The following is a 23,232-nucleotide window of genomic DNA, read 5'->3' as shown; positions in this document are numbered from 1 at the left end:
TTGCAAACAAAACTATGATAACACTCTTCATTGCCTATATAAATATATAAGAAACAGAATCAGCGGCCCCTACTAACAACAGTTTAGAATGCAGTGTGACAAATTCAAACTTTTACAAAAATACCCAAAAGGATGCCCAGAAAGAGGGTAAAACAACATTAACAAACAAACAAACCCCATTTCCTGAACATATGGAGGAGGAAAATGACAAAACGCCCAACTATACCCTGTATACATACAAACACTAGTCCAAAATCTCGTTTATGTACTGCCGGAATACAACTGAAGATGGAAAGGCCGCTGACCAATAATAATTACCCACATAGGGAACTTTGTTGAAGGGGGTTGTTCGATACAAGATACACGGTGCATTTGCAAAAACTCATCCCCACCCACTCAGAAGAATTACATTCCTATAAACTTGATTTTGGCACATTTCCAAAATGTGTTTTCTTCTCCACACTACTCTCTCTTCATTTGTACAGCAACAAATGGCTTCGGTGATAACAAGATCAGCAAATGCAATGCCAATACCTTCACCCTAGTTGTAGATTTTCACTGGCTTCTCAAATGTGTGACGATTCTGCAAAAATTGGATCACAATGTCAAAATCAAGTAAAATGGATAAGTAACAGTATCTCATCTATGAAATGTTAGATCGCCACTTGTCTCAAAAGCTTAAGTTGTGCAAACATCCATACAATGAGAGAAGAAAGGATGCAAATGGAGAGACTTGAACCCAAACCTCCCCCAAAACCTGAGTTTTAATACCATGTTAAATCACTCTCAAAAACTAATCGGTTAGGAAATAGGACCAACAATGTATATCAAGCTATTCAACATGTACATCACTCAAGTGACTGAACAAGTTGAAGTAGCTTCCTCCTGATCTGACCTAAGATACACCAAAAGCAACAAAGCAAAAAAGTCTTGCAGAATATATAAGCAGAAGTTGATCGCATGATGTCTCCACTCAGATAATGGTATTTATCAGCAGATGAGGTTGCAATTCGGATTCTTATAACTTGGCAACAACATCAAAATATAAACACATCGCAGAAATTTACCTGATTAGCTGCATAAGCCCTTTTAGGAGCATTGTCAGAGTGCTCCAATCCCAGATACTGCTCCCAAGCACCATAAACATCTCTTCTCTGCAGACAGATAGCTAGTATAACTATCCAATACAGCTTTAAAACAAGAGGACATCATAAAATGTAGGAGGGTAAAAACGGAATACGCACCTGAAACCGACTGGAGACTATGTCAGTGTCATGAAGATACTCTGGTCGACCCAGTGAGAGAAATGCAAATTTCCACTGAAAGCAAGGTTTCATCAAATGATAATAATAGGGAACAGCTATTCAGTACAAAAAATGGATAATACTACTTAACATGTTAAGAATATGATATCACGTAGCGTTCACTTGGAGTAGAAGATAAAAAAAAATGCAAAGAAAGCATACCTTAGCAAACTCCTCATCCGGAACCTGCAATTTCTTCTGTATTCGCACTTTGACCTCACCTAAAGTCTCACCTTCATGGATGACCAAGAAAAAAGGTTCCCCAAAATTCTGAATCTGCTGCTAGAAACAAGGACTTACAGCTAAGAAAAATCAAGTGACAAGGTTTTCTAGTGTTGAGTAAATAGTATCAACTAAATGCAGAGATACAAACAGAGAATCTTATGTTCATGGGGCATATATAAGTTCTTGTTTGCTAATTAGTTACCATCTGATTCTGGGCCGTCTCTTTTGTGAAATGGTACACATGAATCAAGCGATCATGAGGACCAAGATTTTTCTCTTCTTCTGGAATCTGCAACAAAGACAAAGCATAAGCTGTTAGCAATATAACTTAATAATGTCAACTGATTATAACTCTAGATGCACATTGTTACACATTTTTTTTGTTAGGTAAGTTAAGGAGACTTGAACTTGAGCTCCTTTTGATTTTTATCCTGGTGGCACTAGTGGCACTCTCTTACTAACTCATAATACTTCTCTATCAGTCACCCAGGAGATCAAAGTATGCATATTTTTTAGTTTCTTTTCTAGATAAAGAAAATTGGAATTTTTCTTGATGTCACTCAATTAGGTATCTTATCATTCAAATGAAAGGTCCGTATCATCAGACCCTTTGGCATATATAAGTGATGTGGACCCTCAAACTTAGTGCTCACCACCAATGAGTGGCTTTCCACCTAACAATATAAAGAAATTTAGAGAATATATTATTTATCAGCTACAAACCATGGAACCCCACCAGATGAATTCTTGGTAGCCATCCACGGTGAAGAAGGCAAGTCCTCTCCAGTATTCTCTGGCCTTAGAGAACCCATCACAGTGTCTCTTCCCCTATTTATCCATTAGTAGATCGTTTGGGTTGATATGGCAATTATTTTGCTTGGACCATCTATTTAGGGTTTGAATCTTGGCAAACCCGAGGTGGGCTACTGAGTTTCTTGCCATCTGCCCTTAAGGTGTTTTTCAGAAGTTTGATGGTTATTTTGGTTTCTGCCTTGATCCTAAGCTTCCCGACCTCTCTGTTTCTTTCCCATTTCTACAGTTGTGTAAGATGGCAATGCTATTGAAGACGTTGTGATATCTGACGTGGAGTGATTGGATTGTCTTTCTTGGCCTAATAACTAGTAAACTATAAATATAAGAAGGCAAGCTCAACATATATGTTTTACTAAATAAACTCTTTCCTTCTAAATTTTATTTTGGGGGACGGGGTTTGGGATTTTGCAGCTATTAATAAATAAATTCCAAGAAATTTCTCAGTGATCATATGGGTAAAACACAAGCTTCAACTGAATCTTTCAAGGTTCAGTGTCCATCACAACAGCAAAAGACCAGGGGCAGTCAGGTCTACCCTATACAATGCTACACATTTTACTACCTGTTAAAACGGTTTTGATGACACTGAAGCATAAAGGTAACATATGTATGCCAAGACAGGAGAGAGAGAGAGAGAGAGAGAGAACCTCTTCTGCTCGTAATGTCCAATACTGATCATTTATGTTCTCTATCTTTTCATTGGCAGGAAAAAACTGCATGTATACGATGGCCAAATTAGTTGCTTGAAAGCTAAAAAAACATTTAACAAAATAAACAGTCTGGCATCAAAGATATATCTGAAAGCCTTTGAAGACTTAGAGCCGTCCAATAAAGCAAAAGTTCATTTTTTTTTTTTAAGTTGATATAAAAGCACATGAATTATCCAGGGCACAATCAGGCCATGAAGGGATCAGCAAAGATGTAGTTGCTTCAATTAACAACTTATGTTCGATATAATAAAGAAGTCAAAAGTTCTACTTTCATTGTCATGGGATTCTTCTCAGCACATAAAGAATAGGAAAAGAAAAACAAAAAGCAATTGTAGCCATGCAAAGCTGAAGCTAAACACCTTATAAATCTTGTGGTAGAAAACTTCGAGCAATCTGAGTTCTGCATTTGGATTAGATAACTCAACCTGTTCAAATATGGAAGATGGAATAAATACAAGTAAACAGATTTATAGTAACATCAACTGTGTTGGAATATCATATCATGACCTACTTCCTCAACGGAGGGAGGGAATTACCTTTGTCTTAAGTTCATCAATAACATCACCCACAGTGCTTTGTTTTGGCAGTCTAATAGTGTGAATGGACACCTAAAAAAAATGACACATAAATTTTGAGTAAAGAAAAAAAATCTAAAGATCATGAATATGAAGTTGTAATGCACACTCACTTCATCTTTTGTAGCATGGTGAAACGCTACTTTAAGAGTTTTCAAACCTTGCAATTCTGGCAGAGGTATGTCCAATACTTCATAGTACAATATATCAGAAGTCTGACAAAATTCAAACAAAAAACCAATAAAATTTTGAGGTTCTCTCACACTGCATAATACCCAGGACCATGTTATGAATTACCTGATTGTAGTGGACCAGCATATCTGACAAATGGTCCACCCCCCGGTACTTAATAGGCTGTGGTTTGGGTTGCTGAGAGTAACAATTATGAGATGTAAGCCTAATTTTAGATGGATCATCCACATTAAGCTGGTGAGCTACTTGTTCCACAACATCATCATATGTATGAAGCTTTGACCTTGACATTCATGTAAAACGGTTATGAATAAGAATGCAGCCAATAATTTTTTATTGGCAGTACAAACTGATATTCTTAAAAAAATAAAAAAAAAAAGGGAAAAGAAAATATTGCAGTTGTATACTACTGATACTTTGCACTTACAACTCTAGACAGAAATCATCCTCCTTAGGCTTTTCCAGGGCTCGAAAGTGAACAACCTGCAAAACATCATACATGTGAACACCAGAAACAAGAAGAAACAGTCATCAAAGATTGACGCACTATAGGTGCTAATTTTAGCACTTGTCTTCCCCCAAAAAAACCTTTTCATTACCAATAATATTTGGAGACATAATATCAAGCCAAAAATTGTATTATTTGTCTTCAAGCGTTACAATGCAGTGAAAGTTCTAGAAATTTTATTTAGTTTAACCATAAAGTCTGAAGTCAAAACACAATGCTACATGCTTTCAAATTTATGTCCGAGGCATGCCTCAACATCAGTACACAAATTAAGTTCCACCAACGTATTATTACCTACGTATTTATTAAAGAAAGAATGTAAAGTTCTTATATCGGGTTCGTTTGGGAAGTGGGTTGGCTTTTTAGCTATTTTAGCCTGGGGCTAAAAAGCCTCGTTTGGGAAGAGCTTTTTGGCTTTTTTGACTTTTTGTGAGAGAAAGAATGTAATGATTATGGGTTGAATGTGATCTATGAAGCACGGATACTTCTGTGGGTACTTGTATCAAGTTCAATACGTGGTAAGCCCTACAAGTGCCACATCACCAAAACCCCACCCATGTGGCAGACCAATAAGGCACCACGTCGGGCATGTCGTATGTTTGATACATGGCGAGCCCTACAGGCGCCATGTGCCAAGGCAACCAAGACTATATGCTTAGCCTAAGTGGGAGCATACATAGAAGCCCAAATATATCTAGATATGAAGAGCCCTGCAACAGGCAGCACCATGGCCCCGCAGGGCCCATGGTCCTTCATACCTCGCTCCAAGACCAAACAACAATACAATCAGCTCCCGGTTCACTTGAACTTGGATTGATAAACACTGGCTCTCCTAAACATTGAGATAAACCCGCGGCCCATTCTCCTACTTGGTCGCCTGGAAGCTAGCCCTTGGCTCTCCTAAACACTAAGGTGGGCCCTAGCCCATTCACCTACTTGGGTGCCTGGGTTGGGAGCAGGACTCAGACACTACTGCTCGGGATCATCAGAGGATACTGGACTGGGGGCTAAGGTCATGGGATCGTCGAGATGGTTGTCTTCTTGGTAAGACAACTCCATCTCGACCAGGCTTGGAGAAGAGGCAACAATGACCTTACGTTCATGTCATCCGATGCATATACAAAACGTTACTTTCCATCTGCCATGAAACGTTGCTCTCCGCCTACCGTCAAGCCACAAATGGCAGAAGGGCTTATATTCTTTCTGGCAGAGTTGAGGAGAACGAGCCACCTGTCCAACAGTTTGCTTGGGCTCCAATACTCCTGTGGCCTATATAACGTATCGTATATGCAGCGAGACACAACAACAACAATACAACCAAGTCTCATGCTTAAACATTCTCTCTCGCTTTACATTAGTGTTAAAAGTCTATCACTGCCAACCTCTCCCTCTCCAAGCTTGCCTTGATCTCCTCCTCTCCACCTCCGGTGATCTCAGGCCATTGAAGTGCCCGCCATCTTCCCGGACTACCTCTAACCACACCTCTCATCCACAACTTCAAATAGGGAGACGTATCCGTATCATATCCGTATCGGATACCGATACTCCTTAGATATTTACGGATACGTATCAGATACTTATTAAAAGTATCAGATACTTCTTAATTAATTTTTCATTAATTTTGAAGTATCGGATACTTAGTTTTGAAGTATCGGATGCTCCAAGTCACATATTATCAAATACTTCTTAATTAATTTTGAAGTATCAAATGCTCCAAGTCACGTATTACTCCTTTTACGAAATTAGAATTGTATCATTTCTTACATAACATCATAATATAATATAATTGCAAGGATAAATAGAATATTTTCACAATACTTTGCTTAGTTTTTTTATAAAAATACATGGTAAGCTAAAGTAATATAATTCATCAAATTGACATATCTTTCATTGTATCATGCATGTCCCCTATAACTACATAGAAATAAGGATTAATAAGATAATATAACAATAGTAAAATTAAATATCAATAAATAAATAAGCAAATAAACTTACATAAAATATTTTTGACTAGTGCAAAAGGAAAAAACATAGGGTCAAGTTGTGGATTATTTTGATATTATAATATCAACATATTAGACTTGATATTTAAATGAAATATTTGCAAGACCTATTGAAAATTTTAAAACTAGACTACTTACTGGCTTAAATTAATATCTAATTCTTAAATATTAGTATTTTGCATTCTAAAGTTACTGTAGTTTCTCAACATTCTTGAGTTTATGTATAACTCATTGCTAATAATTTTTTTATTTTTTACAAACGTATCCTAGCCGTACATATATCCTACTTTTTTAGGTTTTGTCATATCGCCGTATCCGTATCGTATCGTATCCGTATCCGTATCCGTATCCGTGCTTTTTAGGATGTGATATTTGTCTTATTGGGCTAAAAAGCCTATTTTGTTTTTTTGTGGCTAAAATAGCCTCAAACCCAACCCAACCCCTCTTCGCAAACAAAGCTGATCATATTAAAACACACTTAAAAAAGATTTCTTCCAGTAGACAGTAAGAGTTTCAGTTACCAATTACTTTTATTTTTAGTTTTGTTTATTTATAGAATGTCATATTACCTTCATTGAACTTCATCATGATTAAATATAATTTATATAGACACATAAACAAGAAGTTTCTCCTTCTGGCATTAATTTCGATTAGAAACTGCAAGAGTTAAGGCAGAAACCACAAGTGTGGTGCTGACATCAGTGCTCTAACCCACAATGACATTTGTATTGATCATCTCTTGCACCATCCTACTACCAACCTAGGTGAAAGTGGGGGGGGGTTAAATATAAGGTCTGACCATGCCAAGACCAAACAACAAAAACCAATAAAAAGCGAAATTTCATTTTACAACCATGTTGTTAGACCCTTTTTACTTGGATCCATGTTTCTACATTTTAGCTTGGTGAGAAAATAATTTTCGTTGAAAAAAGAGTAAATTCCCACGTGAAATCATTATCTTAAATGGAAAAAACTAATGGTTTCACTTTAGTCTATGTTTAAGTGTCACATTTTGAAACACAAGGGGTCAAAAGATAATCTATCCAAAAAAAGGAAGCATTGCATAGAGAACCCAATTATAAGTTGACTTGTCTATAAATTTCCAGAGAGGAATACCTGGCGATTGTGCACATATTCCAAAAATGAAGGAACATCTAGATAGCGGAACTGATCACCATTTTCAACTGGAACAGACTTTTGAAAACAAACAATATCCCCATCTTCAAGCTGCACACAAGGATAACAGATAAATCAATAAACCTTTATGCAATAGAGCTGTATAATGAATGACGAAAAACATATACCTGGCTAGAACGAAATGTGAATTTCTTGTCAATGGGTTCACACATGACATGGGGCTCAAACTTTATCTCCTGAACATAACAATGCTTGAATTATGAAGCTTCAAGAATGAAAATGCATGGATATGCAATTGTGAATGTGTAAGGATGACCAAAGTGAGCAAATAATGGACAGAAGAACAGGTGCAGACTGATAATTTCACATAGGTCCAATATGAGGATGGAATTCGTGTAGCCAGCTTTCGGTTTAAGTGGTTCTATTTCATTTTATATACGTTAGTTGGCTGCTTTCATATTTTGGTTAATGATTTACAAGCTTTTATAAATAGAGAGAATTTTGACAATTCTCTTATTTTTTGGACAAGCACAAACTTTCAGTCCATGGGCAATATTATTGATCAAGCTGTGTGATTTGGTCTTTTGAGGAGTCTGGCAATTTTGGAATAGTAATATTAGTCAAATTTCTTAGTTTCCTATTTTGAAATCCTTATTCTCGTATAATTAAGTATCTACCAGCCTAGTGATGCAGAACAATATTTGGCTTCCTGGAACAATCCAAAGTGCTAGAAATTTCCCAGAAACAAACCAAATTGTCTATTGGACAACCACAGGCTGCAGTTGCACTACGAAATAATATGCCTCAAGTCCTTTTCAACAAGGCGTTTCGATGACCAAGATCAAGGCATTTTAACAGTCTAGATTACACTTATTCTCTTAGGGCAGCATTCTAAATAGTCTCTGTTAGTTATGGTAATCAGTTTTTGGAAGAGATTTTCATTCCATAACCAAGAAGAAGTGGCACTCTAGGATTTGCTAGCTCTAGTTCTTTCCTTTGCTTTGTTTCTTCTCTTAGTGATTCTTTGTTAACGCTATTGATTTGGCTGAGTTGATTATATCTTTATGAGCATTAAGTTTTTAGATTAAGTAGTTGTTTGGGATGTGCTATATAAGTACACTTTTTGACTTTTTGGTTAAAGTAGAGAAAAAATATATATATATGTTTGGGATAGCTTTTTGACTTTTTACGAAAAGATGTGTAATAAAATATTGTAGTAAAATCAAAATGACCATTTTACCCTTTTTGACTTTTAGGTAGTTGAATTCAAAGGACAAAATAATAATTTTGCCCTAGTGGCTTTCCCCACAAGCTACCTTGAATAGTATAGACTTTTTAGTTTTTTTAGTAACTTTTTGACTTTTTGGCTTTTTTAGTTTATCCCAAGCACTGCCTAAGTGATCCTCTCCAACTCTTGTCATCATATAGATATCTACATGATGTCTCTATTCAATAGAGTTGAGTTTATAAGAACTAGAGATTGTGTTAATATCAATTTTGATTAACCCTTGTGAGGTCAAGCACTCTTCCTGTTCTCTTGCTTTCATTCTTCTGCTCCTCTTCACAAAGCATTTTAGAGCCTCCAAAGCAGACCTATTCCACCCCAAAACCATAGCCTATCAATTCCTAATAAGATTTCTAAAAATCCAACAACCAGCATTTGAAACCAATCTATTGAAGGCCCTTCAATTCAGATAACCATCTCCCTTCACCAAATTAAAAACTTGTCCTACACCCACAAAAAAACAAATGCTAATAAGCTTTGTTTGAAGTTTCCTAAAGATGTCCTACACCAACCAGAGGCAGACTGAACTTGTAATACCACCCAAAAAGATGATCAAATGGCTTAGCATAACTCAAATTTGGAATAGCTTGGCATGCCAGACACATGCAGAGAAAGAGAGAGGGAGAGAGGAGACCATACTAAAAGTGGAATTTTATCCAGAATGGCATGCATAACTCCCCACCAATTTGGATTATAAGAATTGACACACAGTTCTTACAAGGACTCAGTCAGGAAGTGATATTACAAAAGAAATAAATGTGTGATGGAAAACAAACCTCGTAAAGGTCAATCTCTTCATCAGGAGCATAACCAGCCATTTCATTTAGTTTCGTTACGATTTCTGTTGGCTGACCCATAGCCTTCACAAAAAGTCTTCCAACATAACTGAAATAATAGAGAAAATAGAGCATAGGTCAAATTATTTGTAATTACAACATGGAAAAAATATAAAAAATTGAAGACAGAAATCCAGCAATTACCATAGCTCTTTTTTCTCGGGATCATAAAGCTTGAAAAAAAGTAAAATATCATCTTTTGTCTTGTCAGGAGGAGGAATAGGGCGTAAATCCTGAATGATAAAGCAAAGGATCAGTAATATACCATAACAAGGAAACTTAAGAGTTAAAGAACCTAAATTGGTGCAAGAACATCACCGCTCCAAGGTCCACTTCTAAGAACAACTTTAGTTCTGCATTGTGAACCTTATTGGATACCTCCCTCAAGTGTCCAACCTACACACCAATGCACATTGAGATTGAGGAGTGCATTTTAAAAATAAATAAACAAATAAATTCAATAGGCTGAAATGTAGAGTCTAGTACTGCAAAGGAAAAATTGAGGCTCATGATGACAATAATAAACACTTTACCATGTGGAGACAATAGGTGACTATTACTCAGCCAGGAATTAAATTCACATTTAACTAGGGAACTTATAAACATAATAAAAAAATAATATTTACAGATAAAAATAAAAATAAAAAAACAAAACTTAATGGATTTTGTTAATCTAACTAGACAAGTTGACAAAGAACGTGCAGAAGCTATCACAAAGGTATAACAACTTGGGAGCGGAAAACAGCTATTGTATAACCAAAATGTAATCAGTGGATATTGTGTGAACTAAAATACCATCCAGATAAAAACAGAAAAGTAATGAATTATGAACAATGACAATCATCCTTCTTAGGTTCATTTAGCATAAACCTCTAATGTGGGAAACTAACTTGAAGACAACAAAGGAAAACTATTTAATGTAATAATGATAACAATGAGCGGAAATCACAAATCAGTAAGCAGAAGTGAAAATAATTGCAAAACATGGAGGTGCAAGTGGGTCCATGTTTGGTGTGCAAGTGGAAACCCTAATTTATAAACTGTTTAGGCCCTTAAATAGCCTATGTTCTAAAAATCTAGTAACTTGTCCTATATCAATAAGAAGAGTTCATAGAAACAATATAACAATTATGGGTATGTGATAAGCAATACAAACAAGAAATAAATGAGAATGAAACCTCATCCCACAGTACATTTCTCCCAAAAACGGATGTTCTACCATTTCCCACAATAAAACGAATAAACTGGGAGAAATGACATAAAACTTGTGAAATGAATTTCCATAGAGCTCGAGAAAACCACCGAGAATCCCCAACCATTTATATCCTCCATTAAAAAAAATGCATTTTTCAGGCTTGTGATTTGTTCCTCATTGTTATTGTATTTGTTGCTCAAAACACAAATGTAAAATGGATATGTAAGGAAACAAGTAAAGGATCCACTACACGAGACTCAAGCTCACAACTATAAGAAAATAAAACATTAGATTGAACCCAATTATGTATATAGGACCAATGTTCCACCCAAACTAACTTACAATAGATCAGTCAAATATATTGGAGATAAGCATAATCAGCTTCTGAGGGTGTGCATGTAGAGGTTAAGGACAATCAGGAGATGAGTTAGTCAAATATATAGCCAACTGGCTTACATCATATATGATCCCTCACCATAATGGCTTCAGAACTTCAAATATTAATCTAGCATGTGAAGATATAAGAATGCAGAAGATGATTACTGTCTGTGTTTCCTCTATATGTGTTAAAGGTCGATTGGGACGATATGTATGGTTTTGACGCTTTGCCCACAGCCAAAAACGCTGAACTTGCACAGGTATGCCAAACTCTTTAGCAACCTCCTCCTGCATGCAGCATCATGATTAGCACAATCAAAACACAAAAGTTATTGCAACTCTAACTTGGTAACATGACAATTGAGTGATAATACAACATAAAATAAAGATGATGTCACAAGAGTCAGGGTAATATGCCACTGTAACAAAGTCAATATTATCAGTGCCACGACAATTCCTAGTATCCCTCTTCCTCTTCTGTACAATTCTCTGATCTTTCTCACACAAATTTTGTCAATGAACAAATACTGCTATGCCAGCTAGAAAATATTTAACTCTTTGCAAATAGGTGAAAGCATATACCGAATTAGTACCTTGAAAAGGTTAAAAGGCATCTGCTTCTGAATACGGAAACTCCTAACTTTGTCATGATCCACAAGATCAAAATATATATCCCTTCCGATCTGCTCTACAAGGTCTTCATCACGTGCAACCTAATTGCAACACATAACTTTTCAGTCAAGAATACTTAGCTGAAGGATAACAATTATGCTCAGCAGTAGCCTGCTTAACAACAAGGTAGATAGCAATAACCTTTATAATAGTATAAAGATGAGCCTCAGCTTTTTCTTTTTTCTTGATCTCTTTTTCTTCTTGCTCTCTCTTCAACCTTTCCTGGGACATGCCATTAAATGTAACCAGGCCACATTCTAAAATGAAGGATAGATAAATTAAATTGATGATACAAAACACCAGCATCTTACCCTAAGATGTTCAGCAATGTCCTTCTCATCCACGTTACAAATTATTTTCTCCTTGTCACTTTCACGTATATACACCAACATGTATGCATTTGAGTACTTTGTGAATTTAAAGGGAGTATTATTGAATCCAGGGTTGGTCTGAGGTAGCTGTCAAATTGTAAGCAAACAAAAAAGGTTAAGAAAATAAGTTAAGAGAAATGTTTAAATCAAAGCATAAGAATAATCACAAAATAGCCAGCAATCATAGTGAAAATGTAACCTCTTCTTCGCCACCATACTGCTCCTCCAAAGCCCTCTTCACATCTTCTTTTGTCACCCGTTCATCATCAAATTTATACCTGGATAGCAATTTATGAAACGATAAAGACCCCGCAGAAGATTAAATACTGGACTACAAAAGTGGTGTAATGTGCTAACTTATACACTCCAAGTTTTCCATGTTAAGTTCACAATTTAATAAATTTATAAAAATAAATAAATAAATAAATAAATCACAATATTATGCTTGCATAAGGCTACAATGCAGACAAGAAGCATGAAATTTGACTAGGTTCATATAATTGAGAATTTTTCATGTACTGGAGATATTTAAAATCTGATTGTGCAAAAATCTTAAAATCAAAGTGCAACCCTCAATTACTTGGTCTCAATCCTCCTTGAGCCATTTATTTTTACAAGCATAACTTGCCAAGTGTGACCCCAGAACAAAAAATATGAAAATAAGACCCCAAAAGGAGATGCAATAATCCGACCTGAAGTGTGGACTCTGGTGCACCACAGCTGGTCAGATTGCACAAGTAGTCAATAACAGGACCACCAATGGATGGAACCTATACCTTTTGCACTATTTTGTACAAGACTCCAAAAGCTAGCAAACAGTAAGAACTCCATTACCAGTATCGATGCTACTTTTACACCATAATTCTAGCAACTACGCGTTATGCAATTATACAGAAGACGGATACCCCTTTTCTAGTGACAGGCATACGAGAAGACAAATAGCAATATTTAGAAAGTTAGTTATTGTTTGACATCTTCCTTGTACCAAAAATAACATTTTTATATAGGTATAAGGAAAATTTGCCAATGAATTATTTTAAACAACTATGCTAGTGCAACATATTAGTAATCAATATCAGCAAATAAATAGCCAAGTAGACAGATACTTAAATGCATAACTATCCTAAACCAAAAACATAGATACAGTTATATATAATATATTATAAGTGTATGCACATCTGAAAATTCAATGCATACCACTGATCAGAAAGAGTTGGCCTTATAAAGGCATAATAATGACCACCGTGCACCCCACCGCTGTGGACTAAAACACTGCAAACAAAATCAAATTTGCAAGAACAAACTAAATTCAGTGCATCATAGACAATGAAAGTAAAATAAAATAAGAAAGAAACACACACACACACAAAAACAAAAACAAAAACAAAAAACAAGCATCTAAAGATGCATCAGTATGCCATATGTTAGACTTTGTTTTGGCTAAAAAAAAAATTAATGACCAGGAGCTACAATTCCTCAAAAATGAAACCTCTCTAATTAAGCTAAAAAAAGAGTTAAAAAACATTCCTGTCATTTATACATCGGGGCCTCCTTATCAGTTAATTATTACTGGAAATCAATCAAGCACCTAATTGTATAAATTCACTGGCCTAACATGAAGATTAAAAAATAAAAGGAGCAATTCGGTGCAGGGACCCACATGTTGCCAATTCATAAGCCACATGCCCATGCCATACATGGAGCAAGGTGTGTAATTCAAGGAAGTTCTTCTCCATTCTATGTCTAATAAGAATATACGATCACACTACCATGCCAAGACCAGAGTAGCTCTTTAGAGCAAGAATTGAAGCTTGGTACACCCCTTTAGGCGAGAGAAGTCACATTAATGAGGAGCTTTGACCATGATAAAAGTTGCTTTTTTGCATACAATGACCCTTGGAACTTGAGTGTTTGTGTTGCAATGCAATTGGAACCTAAACACCTGAATCTGGACTAGGATTCTGAAAAACAGGCCATTGACACGGTGTGACGTCCAAATGTGACATTAGACATCCGATGTCATGTCACAGCTGAAGTGAAATAAGTGGAGCCATTTCAGACAACCGGTAACATGAGTGGACATCCTGTCAATAACTCAATTGCAAAGTGGAAGAAAAATAAATTAAATAAACAAGTCTTTTGCATCTTAATATGGATCTCATGATAAAATAGCGAGCATCCAATTTACACATATCGAACATCCAATGATGTGAGCAGTAATCTAAGTCCCTGGAGCTCGATTTTGAACATCCGGTGAACTCAATGGACATTTGGTTTGGGTCTTCACCCTCATGATTGATAAGACACAAACTCACTCAACTTAACCTAGTCCACCATAAGGTTGGACGAGTACTCAAAATTCCACAAATAACTTGGATGCTTGCTTGCCATCATGTCACCATGCTTCGGCGTCATGTAGTGTCGAAGGGGAAAATGCATAAACTGGATTGCATATGCACGGCTACATAATTCTTGTAAGCTATACTGTATGATTTAAATGAAGAACTGGCTATGCATCTATGACCATACTTGACTCTCCAATTATTAATTATTACTTCAGGTGCAACTTACCGCAAATTTTTAAATAAGATTAAGGCTAATAATGACCCCAGTCTAAGAAAGCCTTGGTAGCCAAGTTCGTTGTAGCCCAGTCACAGAACATAACTGGTGGAGGGTAGGGCTTGGGTCGTGACAAAAGCATTATGCTACAAACAATGTGATGGTGAGCATGGAAAGAAGAAAAATGGCAACTTTGGAATTTCACATGAAACATGTTTAGGGTATCAAGGATTAAAGTTTTGGAATAAATTTGAGTCTTTACTTGTATTTATTATAATTTATGACGTTGCTAGCAAAGTTATGTCATTGTAGTTGGTTTTTGTGGTATTACGGTAATTCAAATAATTGTTGAACATGAGTAGTAGCTGTAGTACATGGGTCATCTTGAGGCTCAACTAATGTTATTTAAATTTTATTTACAATCCTAGTTGATTTAGAATATTAGCACAGTTATTAATTTCTAAATTTGAGTCTTGTAGAAGTAGGAAAGTTTTTAGCCTATAAATATGTGTAATCTGAATAATTAAACAAATAGTTGATCTTATGAGAATTTGAGATTGTATTTGTGTTTGAATGGCCTAACCCTTGCAAGGGTGAAGCACCTCTTTCTCTCTCTCTTCTTCTTCTACTTATTGTCTTTCTTCTACTTCGTGCACATACATACCCAAGTTACTATTCTTGAGTTACTATTCACAGCTCTCAAAAACTGTCCTTTCTGCCCCAAAACCATATCCTATCATATCATCCCCAAATCAACCCTAATCCCTTCTCCTACCTATTGGCCTTCAATTTAGTCCTTTTAACCCTAAATTACTCACTGTTTGAGCCCTTAAAAAACCTTTGTTTAAAAACCCAGTAAGCTGTCCTACATCACAGTGACAGACCCATAAATTTTGGTAGCAAAGATAATTATTCAGATTTTGGAGGGGCCTAAGTAAAATTAGATAAATTCTAAAATACTGATTTTTATACTGAATACTCAAAATACTATGGGGGTAATGAGAGTTTTTGGAAGTTTAGGGGGCTGTGGCCCCTGCCAGCACCCCTTGTGTCCACCAGTGGTCAGAACCCTAAAATCTAAATGTGTTTTGTGGCAGTGTGCAAATTCAACAAAAATAATTCTTTAGTCCATCACAGCAATAATTAATCACGAAAATTCCTAGTAATGAGTATACACATAAGAAAAAACTGCCCAGCATCAACTCAGATTTCAGATGATGAATCCATATAGAAAACATTCACAGGTTACAAACTTGAATAAAACAACGCATCATGGGTAGCAATACTATAGCCTACGGAGTGCGGATGCAAATCTTAAGATACAAAGAATGTCTACGTAAGCAATGTTTAAGCACTTAATATAGTTCAACCATGTAGAAAGACAAAAATACCTAGCTTATCAATCAGCACAGCCTAACAAAGACAATAACTACTGCTTACCGTAATGAGCGGAAGCAATGACCCAAAACCAGAGTGGGGAAAGAGGAAGGGAAAGTGCCATAAAGCTAAGCTAGGTGATTTACTGACCATAAACTACATGGCATAAACTACATGGCATAAACTAACATTTCCAGTACCTGTGAAGTGTGTAAAGGTTTCGAACGCTCTTATTGGCTTCGGGTGACAAGTATTTTCCATTCTCTCGATCAAGATCAAGTTGCAGAGGGAACTCATAACGGTCATTAATCTATAGGACGAGAGAAAATAGAAGAATCATATAAAAGAAAAACAAAATCCATTAAACAAAGTTCCATTCTCAAAAAATTAAAAATTAAAACAAAAATTGCCATCGTTTAAAGCTATAGACGATACGATTCCCCGATACTCTTTAGTGAAAATCATTCATTCAATTGCTTTCCATAATTGAAGTTCCTATTAAATAGGGGAACATGAGCTGTATAAAGCAACAGACAGTGATAACTCAGCATTTTCCAGGTCATACATATAGTTCATGGCTACAGATATAAAATTGAAAGGCATAACATAACAAAAGAAGACTCTTCTCTAATATATATTTATTTATCCAAAAAAAAAAAAAAAAAACCATAATAAAAGAAGACAAATGGGCATTCCACAGCTAACAGAAGATCATGCGACTTGCACAACTAAGGCAACTGCAACAGCTTCTTAAAGATTATCTTGCCCAAAATAAGGATGAATGTACAAAAAAACAAAAAAACAAAAAAAGATTATTTATAAATAAATAAAAAAAACAAACATAGAGTAACAATTTATCAACTTAACGTGGTGATAAAATTTCAAAGCCATGAAATTAGAACATTTCACTAAAATCAAATTTAGATGAGATGGAGTATCTTATTCATATTAACTTTATCTAACTACATGAAGTTACAATAAGATATTAACAAAATATGAGGGAACAAAAATGGAATGATGTAGGTAATGTATCAATCAAATTAAAGGATGAAAGAAATAAAACTTCATGTTCAACGAAAAACATGAGAAGCCTCAAAAAATTTCTATTTCATACACATTAACAGCAGAGTTCCATCTCATCCGGGCTTATATCATTTCTTTAACACATGTTAGAATTCCTTTTTTCATTTTGATGAGCCCATGTTCCAAGACTCGTTCTGTTGGCATTTGGTAACTTGTTCTTCAAAATATGCTCCAACACATGTTTGAAAAAGGAGAACAAGGCTTCCAATAGAAAAAATTAAATATTTATGTACCTTAGAAAAAAATTATATCATCAATGCACCCAAGCTGACATATTTGGGTTGAGCATCTAAAACATACAAAGTCAAGTAAGGTTGTAATTACAGTTATCTATTCAAACCTTATGATTAGTATTTGGTCAACCTTATAATGAGAGCAATGGGGGGCATCAACTGTTTCTTTGTCCAGTGCAATGTGCCCTTCTTTAAATACATAAATGAACTCCAAATTAAACCAGTCCAAATGCTATGGGTTTCCATTCAAAAAATTAAGTGTGGCAACCATTTACCATAAGAACAGTACAATATAAACATGCACAATCAAAATAACAACTTTATACAATTCCAATCCTTACGCCGAATCACTTTCCTTACCTCTGAAAGAGAGAAGAAATAACAAGATCACCACTAAATCCCATTATTTGCCATACTATTTATTTAATTCACAATGTCAACTTTACCTGATTCCACTAAAAAACAAAAAACAAAAAAACTTTACCAGACCAGTAATATTCCGGCTCCATGAATCATTATCATGATAACAAAGAAACCATGATATGTTTCTTTTAATTTTTTATCTTTAAAAGGTATATAAATTGATTCGGTGGTTCCATTATTAGAAGTTTTGGTTCAAACAAGAAGTCAAGAGCCCATTGGAGTTGCACATCTTGTGCGCTGCAATGTGGTGGGTATTATGGTTAGAAATAAATGCAAAAGTACTTGAAGATAAATTACAAGAATTTTGTAGTTTGTGGGAAAAAAATTTGTTATTTGACTTCCTTTTGGATCTGCGCCTTCGAAAGGAATTCCTTCGTTTCTTATTAATAGTGATTGGATAGTTGTATGCTAGATGTAATTTTGCTTTCTTTTTTGTTTTTTTTATTTTCTTCTCATGGAGTATCTCTTGTCCTTTACTTTTTGTATATTCCTCATCTTTGTTTATTAATAAAATTTTCTTTTTGTTGCCAATCAAAAATAATAATAACTTGCACCACTGGGACAATGAGCAACAGAGCAGGAATGGTTTTTTGAACTGCTGACCTTCACCATAGTGTCCCGCATGAAATCATATTCAAACCGCTTCAGCTGAAGTTGAAGGACAGGAGGGAAGTCAATGAACAAGACACCCTTTTTAGCATCCTGAAATTTTAAAGATCGTCACTTGATACAGAAGAAAGAATGAGCAATATAAATTGAATAAAATTACATGTAAGAATTAAAACACAAATATAATGACTGCGTCCAAATATATGAGAAACCACGTAACAAAATGGGCAGCAGGAACTCAACCACATGTTTAGCCACCCAATAAATGGATTCCCCAAAAGCAATGATCAAGTCTGGCTTAAACTTTATGTGAACCACGTGAACCACTACATCGCAAAATGAAGGTAGCAACAAACCTGCAAACCATATTGTTCAGCCTGATATTTGTTATCACCTTCAAGACTTTCAACCTCAACATACTTATCAAAGGATGCATAAACATCACGGCAACCTTTGACATCAAGCTGAAGATCTGCCATCCACGACCATATAAAACTCATAAACACGCAAGCACAAAAATAACCATAAAGCTCTATACATGGGCATTTTAAATGTAAAACAAATACCATAAAATGACTCCTTTCTAGTAGATTTAAAGTCTACATTGATGCATTCTATGTAGTTCATATGGTGCCCTTCGAATAACTGCTGTATGGTACCCTCCACAACAGTTCCCTGGAGCAGAATATAGCATCAGAGTTGAAATAATTGAGAAAACTGAAAAGGGGGCTTAATTTTGAAGGTTTCCATACTTTCATTTTGTCTTCAAGCTTTTCGCATAGAACCCTATTAAGTTCTTGCACATCATGCTGCATGAAAGAGTCATATGTGTCCCATCCGAAGGATTTCGTAAGCTCTTTTGTTGCAACACTGCTATCACTGTACTGGAGTTTGTAAAATAAACTCTGCAGAGCCAGAGGGATGCTTGCAGATGGTATATCATTCTCAGTTGTGGGCATATGATACACAGCCTGAATAAACAATCCACCTCATTATCTTCTGGTCTAAATGACCTGATGTAAACAACTCAGAATCAGCTAGAGGCAAAGTTGGAGCACAACAGCTAACCTTCCTGAAGTAAGGAATATGATAAAGGGTCTGGAGGAGAGAGTTCATGTAACAAGTCGCTCCTTGGTTTTTCAATCCAACAAAACCAGTTTCCTTCTTTGAGTCATATGTCCAGTAATCAACCACCCTACGAACAGCAACCTCGGCTTCAATTATACATGTATCATTCACGAGATAACCTTTGCCAGGATCATACAGTTCACCAAGAGGCATAAAAGATGTGAAACCCCAATCACTTTCTCGGGCATTGAACTGGTGTTGTGTCTCTGCAGGATGAAACAAAGAACGGTTAACATTAAATTCACAGTACAGTCAAATCTGATTCTGCCTATTTTTGTCATTAAAGATACAGTAAAAGTCAACATCTGGATACAACTGGAAGATTCTGCAAACAAATTCAATTAGTTTATTTAAATCACTAACTCAATTATCAGGAATTGCATTGGGTTATACAAAATCACGTGCTAATTAATAACTTAGAAACAAATGCTAAAGAGGCATAAATAATTATACAATTACAATAATAAATAATTGAACTTATTTGAGGTCTACACGTCCTATACACATAGCACACAAGTGTATAATTGGGAAAATAAATTTTATACGAGCCAAGAATCATCAAATTAACGCCAAACAAATCAATGTGATCATACACAAGCGTATACAATTCTAAATGTGCATAAGGTTCAAACAAAATAAAGTTCACAAAAATATCAATAATTGCAACAATTATAGTATTAATAGTAAACAAAAGGACAAAGGATATCCAATTGTTCGTCCTTTTCTCATTTGTCCTGATATGACTCGTGCATATTAGATCCTTCATATGCATATTAGCTAGCATGCATACTATATTCTTATGAGACATTTACTTATCAAAAAATATATATCTTATGAGACACAAGAAGGTTTATTAGTGCTTTCAACTACTAGAGACACTCCCAAGCTCCAAGTCAAAATTACTAAGGAAAATAATAGATGTTGGGCAAAATCATAGTTAACATAATTAAGTGATGGTTGTTTGATATAATAGTAGATAGCATAATTATAACAGACTCCACTCAACAAGACTCAAAAAAAAAAAAATTATTAATGTAAGAATGTTGATTAGCATATTGGGCTCAAAACAAGTAGAACAAAATGCAAAAAAAAAAAAGAAAAGAGGTGATTAAGGTACCTTTTCTCACAGAGTACTTGTTATGAATTTGATTAACCACAGCCAAGCTGAATTGTGCATATCTACACCACCCATATGGTAAATTTGCAGAATCTGCAACATCTAAATACATGGACAAATGGTCGACGTTGTTTCCCTTTGGAAAAATGAGAATACGCCTGCCCAAAGCAAAGCACATAAATTGATTAACACCATAGACAAAGTAAACAAAATGCAACCAATTAGGGTGGAAATAGAACATACCATTTATAACCACCAACGACAAAAAATTCAGAGTAGAGCTTCTTTGTATTCAACCTAGAAAAGTTCTCAATCCTCCATGTGAACCTTGACGTCTGAGGTTCCTCCACTTGCTGATTCTCAGTAGTGTTACCCGTCTCTGCTTGTGCTACAACTAATGATTGCTCATCAACAAATAAATAAATCAAAAAAATTGAAACACCTCTTGTTAACTATAAATTAGAGCATACTGTCAGTGCAGTTCTACTCAACTTCTGAGTTTCAGCTTACCCTTTTTCCTTTTTTTCTTTTTCTGTCAATCTACTAAGTTTACTCACCTTCCATTTGGTTACCATAAAATAAAATTTAAAAAAAAAAAAAAAAAAAAAACAGATCTATCGTATGTTTCAAGATGCCTCGGTGTTCATTAGATAATCAACTCAACTAACCTAGGTGATCCTATATGGTCAGTTAGGTTGTGGTTTTTAGCCTTCTGGAGTTCCAAAAGCAGCAAAAAAAAAATGGCATTCAAATTCGTTTTATCTTTCTTGCTTCATTTGCTATCATTTAACTGGAATGTACACCAAAGCCATTGGTTCAATTACCCATTTTGTTTTCTCAGTCCAAAAAATAAACAATTCAAAGTTTTCAATTCTTACACTTATGTATCATTTCCTCCATTTTTCTAGATTCAGAAACATAAATAAATGATGACAAAAATTTTCAAATATCAGACAAAATCCATGAATTCATGCATAGGTCACCAAAAAATTTTAAAAAATAAAATAAAAAATCACCTTCCATGGGCTGCGGACCTTCAACGACCAAATCCGAATGTGGGACCAGCATCTCCTCGTCCTCTTGCTGCAAAGCAAAACCCACCACAGTGAGATAATTCTGGATCCAAGTGTAACCTAGCCCTAGTGATCTCACAACCGACAACCCAATATCCAATCACCAACAAAACGCAATTGCAACAAAAAATGAACTCAATTCTCAGCCCAAAATTCCACTCCCAAAGTCCTAGACGATAAAATAAAAACTCACAGCTAGAACCATAAATGTTGATTGAACAAATACAAAAAAGACACTGAAATACACATCGATATGTACACACCTACATATATATATGCACACAATAGCATATATAAACAAATATATATATATATATATATATATATGTTTATGTATGTGAAGAGAGAGAGAGAGAGAGAGAGAGAGGGGTGGGGTAACATACATCGATTGGGGCAGGAGTCATGACAGTCATTGATGGAGAGGCGAAGAAGCTTTCTTGGAGCTGAAATACATACAAAAATGAGTACTTCGACCGATAATCGGAGAAGAGAGATGTTGATGATAGAGAATTTATAGAGAGAGAGGGGGGGGGGGGGGGGGGGGGGGGGCTGCAAGTGCAATGGAATCACCAGAAGCTCGACGTGGGGAGGAAGGTCTTGGTCTTTATAGATGAGGGCATTTTCGGGATTTTGGCGAAAAAAGAATTGAAGTGGAGGAATTTTTTATTTGCGCACAAAGTTTTTGTTAAAAATTTGTTTGGTTTTAGATTTTTGGTTATAAAAATATAAAAATATAAAATTAATTATATAAGTTAATAAGATAAAACGTTACATTCAAATTATGAAGTGTTTTGAAAAGTTAGTAAAAAGTTAATTTTTTGATTTTTTTAATCTGTTTTATCTTTTTGTGAGTAAAAAATATGAAAGGTGATGTGATCCAAAATAGGTAAAAAGTCAAAAGTTGACGTTTTTAGCTCTTTCCAAAAGAGCTTTATAATCATTATGGTTGCGTTTGGTAGAGTTTTGTAATTATGATTTGAGAGTATGAGTTGTATTTTGAGTTTGTGAGGTTTGGAATTATGATTTGAATGTGAAAATTTTGTTTAGTAAAGAGTTTTGAAAATAGTTTTGAAAAGAATTTTGAACTGAGTGGGGAATTATTGATGTGACATTTGATATTTAATACAAAAATTTACAACTTATAACCAAACATACAACTCAAAATTATTTTAAAGCACATAAAAAAAATTTAAAAATTCATAAAATATTTTTTTCGAATATATAAAAATTAACATATCAATTGCAAACAAAAAAAAAAATAATCACTATTCCGGTCAACCGGCCGGACGACCGGTTAGGCCAAATTTTGAAAAAAAAATTGAAAAACGCGCTCTGTTTGACAAAGTTTTCTGCAGAGTTGTGGAAAATTAATTCAACAACTCTATCCAAACATCATACTCAAATCATCAAGTAGAAAACTAGTTTG

At 35.1% G+C, this 23,232-nt stretch overlaps 1 protein-coding gene across 7 annotated transcripts; it reads right to left on the bottom strand.

The window, feature by feature from the left end:
* Positions 1–22,466, bottom strand: LOC114277403 (ubiquitin C-terminal hydrolase 13). 7 transcript variants are annotated; one of them, XM_082899319.1, is made up of 32 exons: positions 22,190–22,466; positions 21,750–21,816; positions 20,977–21,127; positions 20,734–20,891; positions 19,557–19,822; positions 19,241–19,459; positions 19,055–19,163; positions 18,845–18,960; positions 18,483–18,581; positions 16,341–16,450; positions 13,402–13,476; positions 12,404–12,482; positions 12,145–12,291; positions 11,975–12,055; positions 11,755–11,874; positions 11,327–11,449; positions 9,907–9,984; positions 9,733–9,821; positions 9,529–9,637; positions 7,635–7,703; positions 7,447–7,557; positions 4,247–4,302; positions 3,925–4,102; positions 3,741–3,842; positions 3,589–3,660; positions 3,412–3,477; positions 2,990–3,055; positions 1,732–1,818; positions 1,467–1,586; positions 1,245–1,319; positions 1,068–1,154; positions 1–583 (listed from the first exon to the last, which is right to left on the bottom strand). In XM_082899319.1, exons 1-32 carry the CDS (start codon positions 22,217–22,219, stop codon positions 542–544), a joined length of 3,357 nt encoding a protein of 1,118 aa, XP_082755445.1. In that variant the 5' UTR covers positions 22,220–22,466; the 3' UTR covers positions 1–541. The 7 variants fall into 7 exon arrangements, with proteins under 7 accessions (XP_082755445.1, XP_082755446.1, XP_082755447.1 ...); XM_082899320.1 differs by having other exon boundaries at positions 1,467–1,583; XM_082899321.1 differs by having other exon boundaries at positions 20,977–21,121; positions 22,190–22,390.
* Positions 22,467–23,232: the final 766 nt, after the last annotated feature.

Source organism: Camellia sinensis, chromosome 12, assembly GCF_055761805.1.
Source record: "Camellia sinensis isolate YWXY chromosome 12, ASM5576180v1, whole genome shotgun sequence".
NCBI classification, from domain to species: Eukaryota; Viridiplantae; Streptophyta; class Magnoliopsida; order Ericales; family Theaceae; genus Camellia; species Camellia sinensis.
This window is presented reverse-complemented; position numbering and strand designations above follow the sequence as displayed.

Bases quoted from the DNA above. Each gene is read 5' to 3' on its own strand.
- LOC114277403 (XM_082899319.1), bottom strand. From the start codon at position 22,219: ATGACTGTCATGACTCCTGCCCCAATCGAT. The intron at 4,103-4,246 runs GTAAGTGCAAAG...ATGAATGTCAAG, and splicing joins GATGATTTCTGTCTAGAGTT to GTCAAAGCTTCATACATATG. The intron at 3,843-3,924 runs GTAATTCATAAC...GAATTTTGTCAG, and splicing joins TGCTGGTCCACTACAATCAG to ACTTCTGATATATTGTACTA.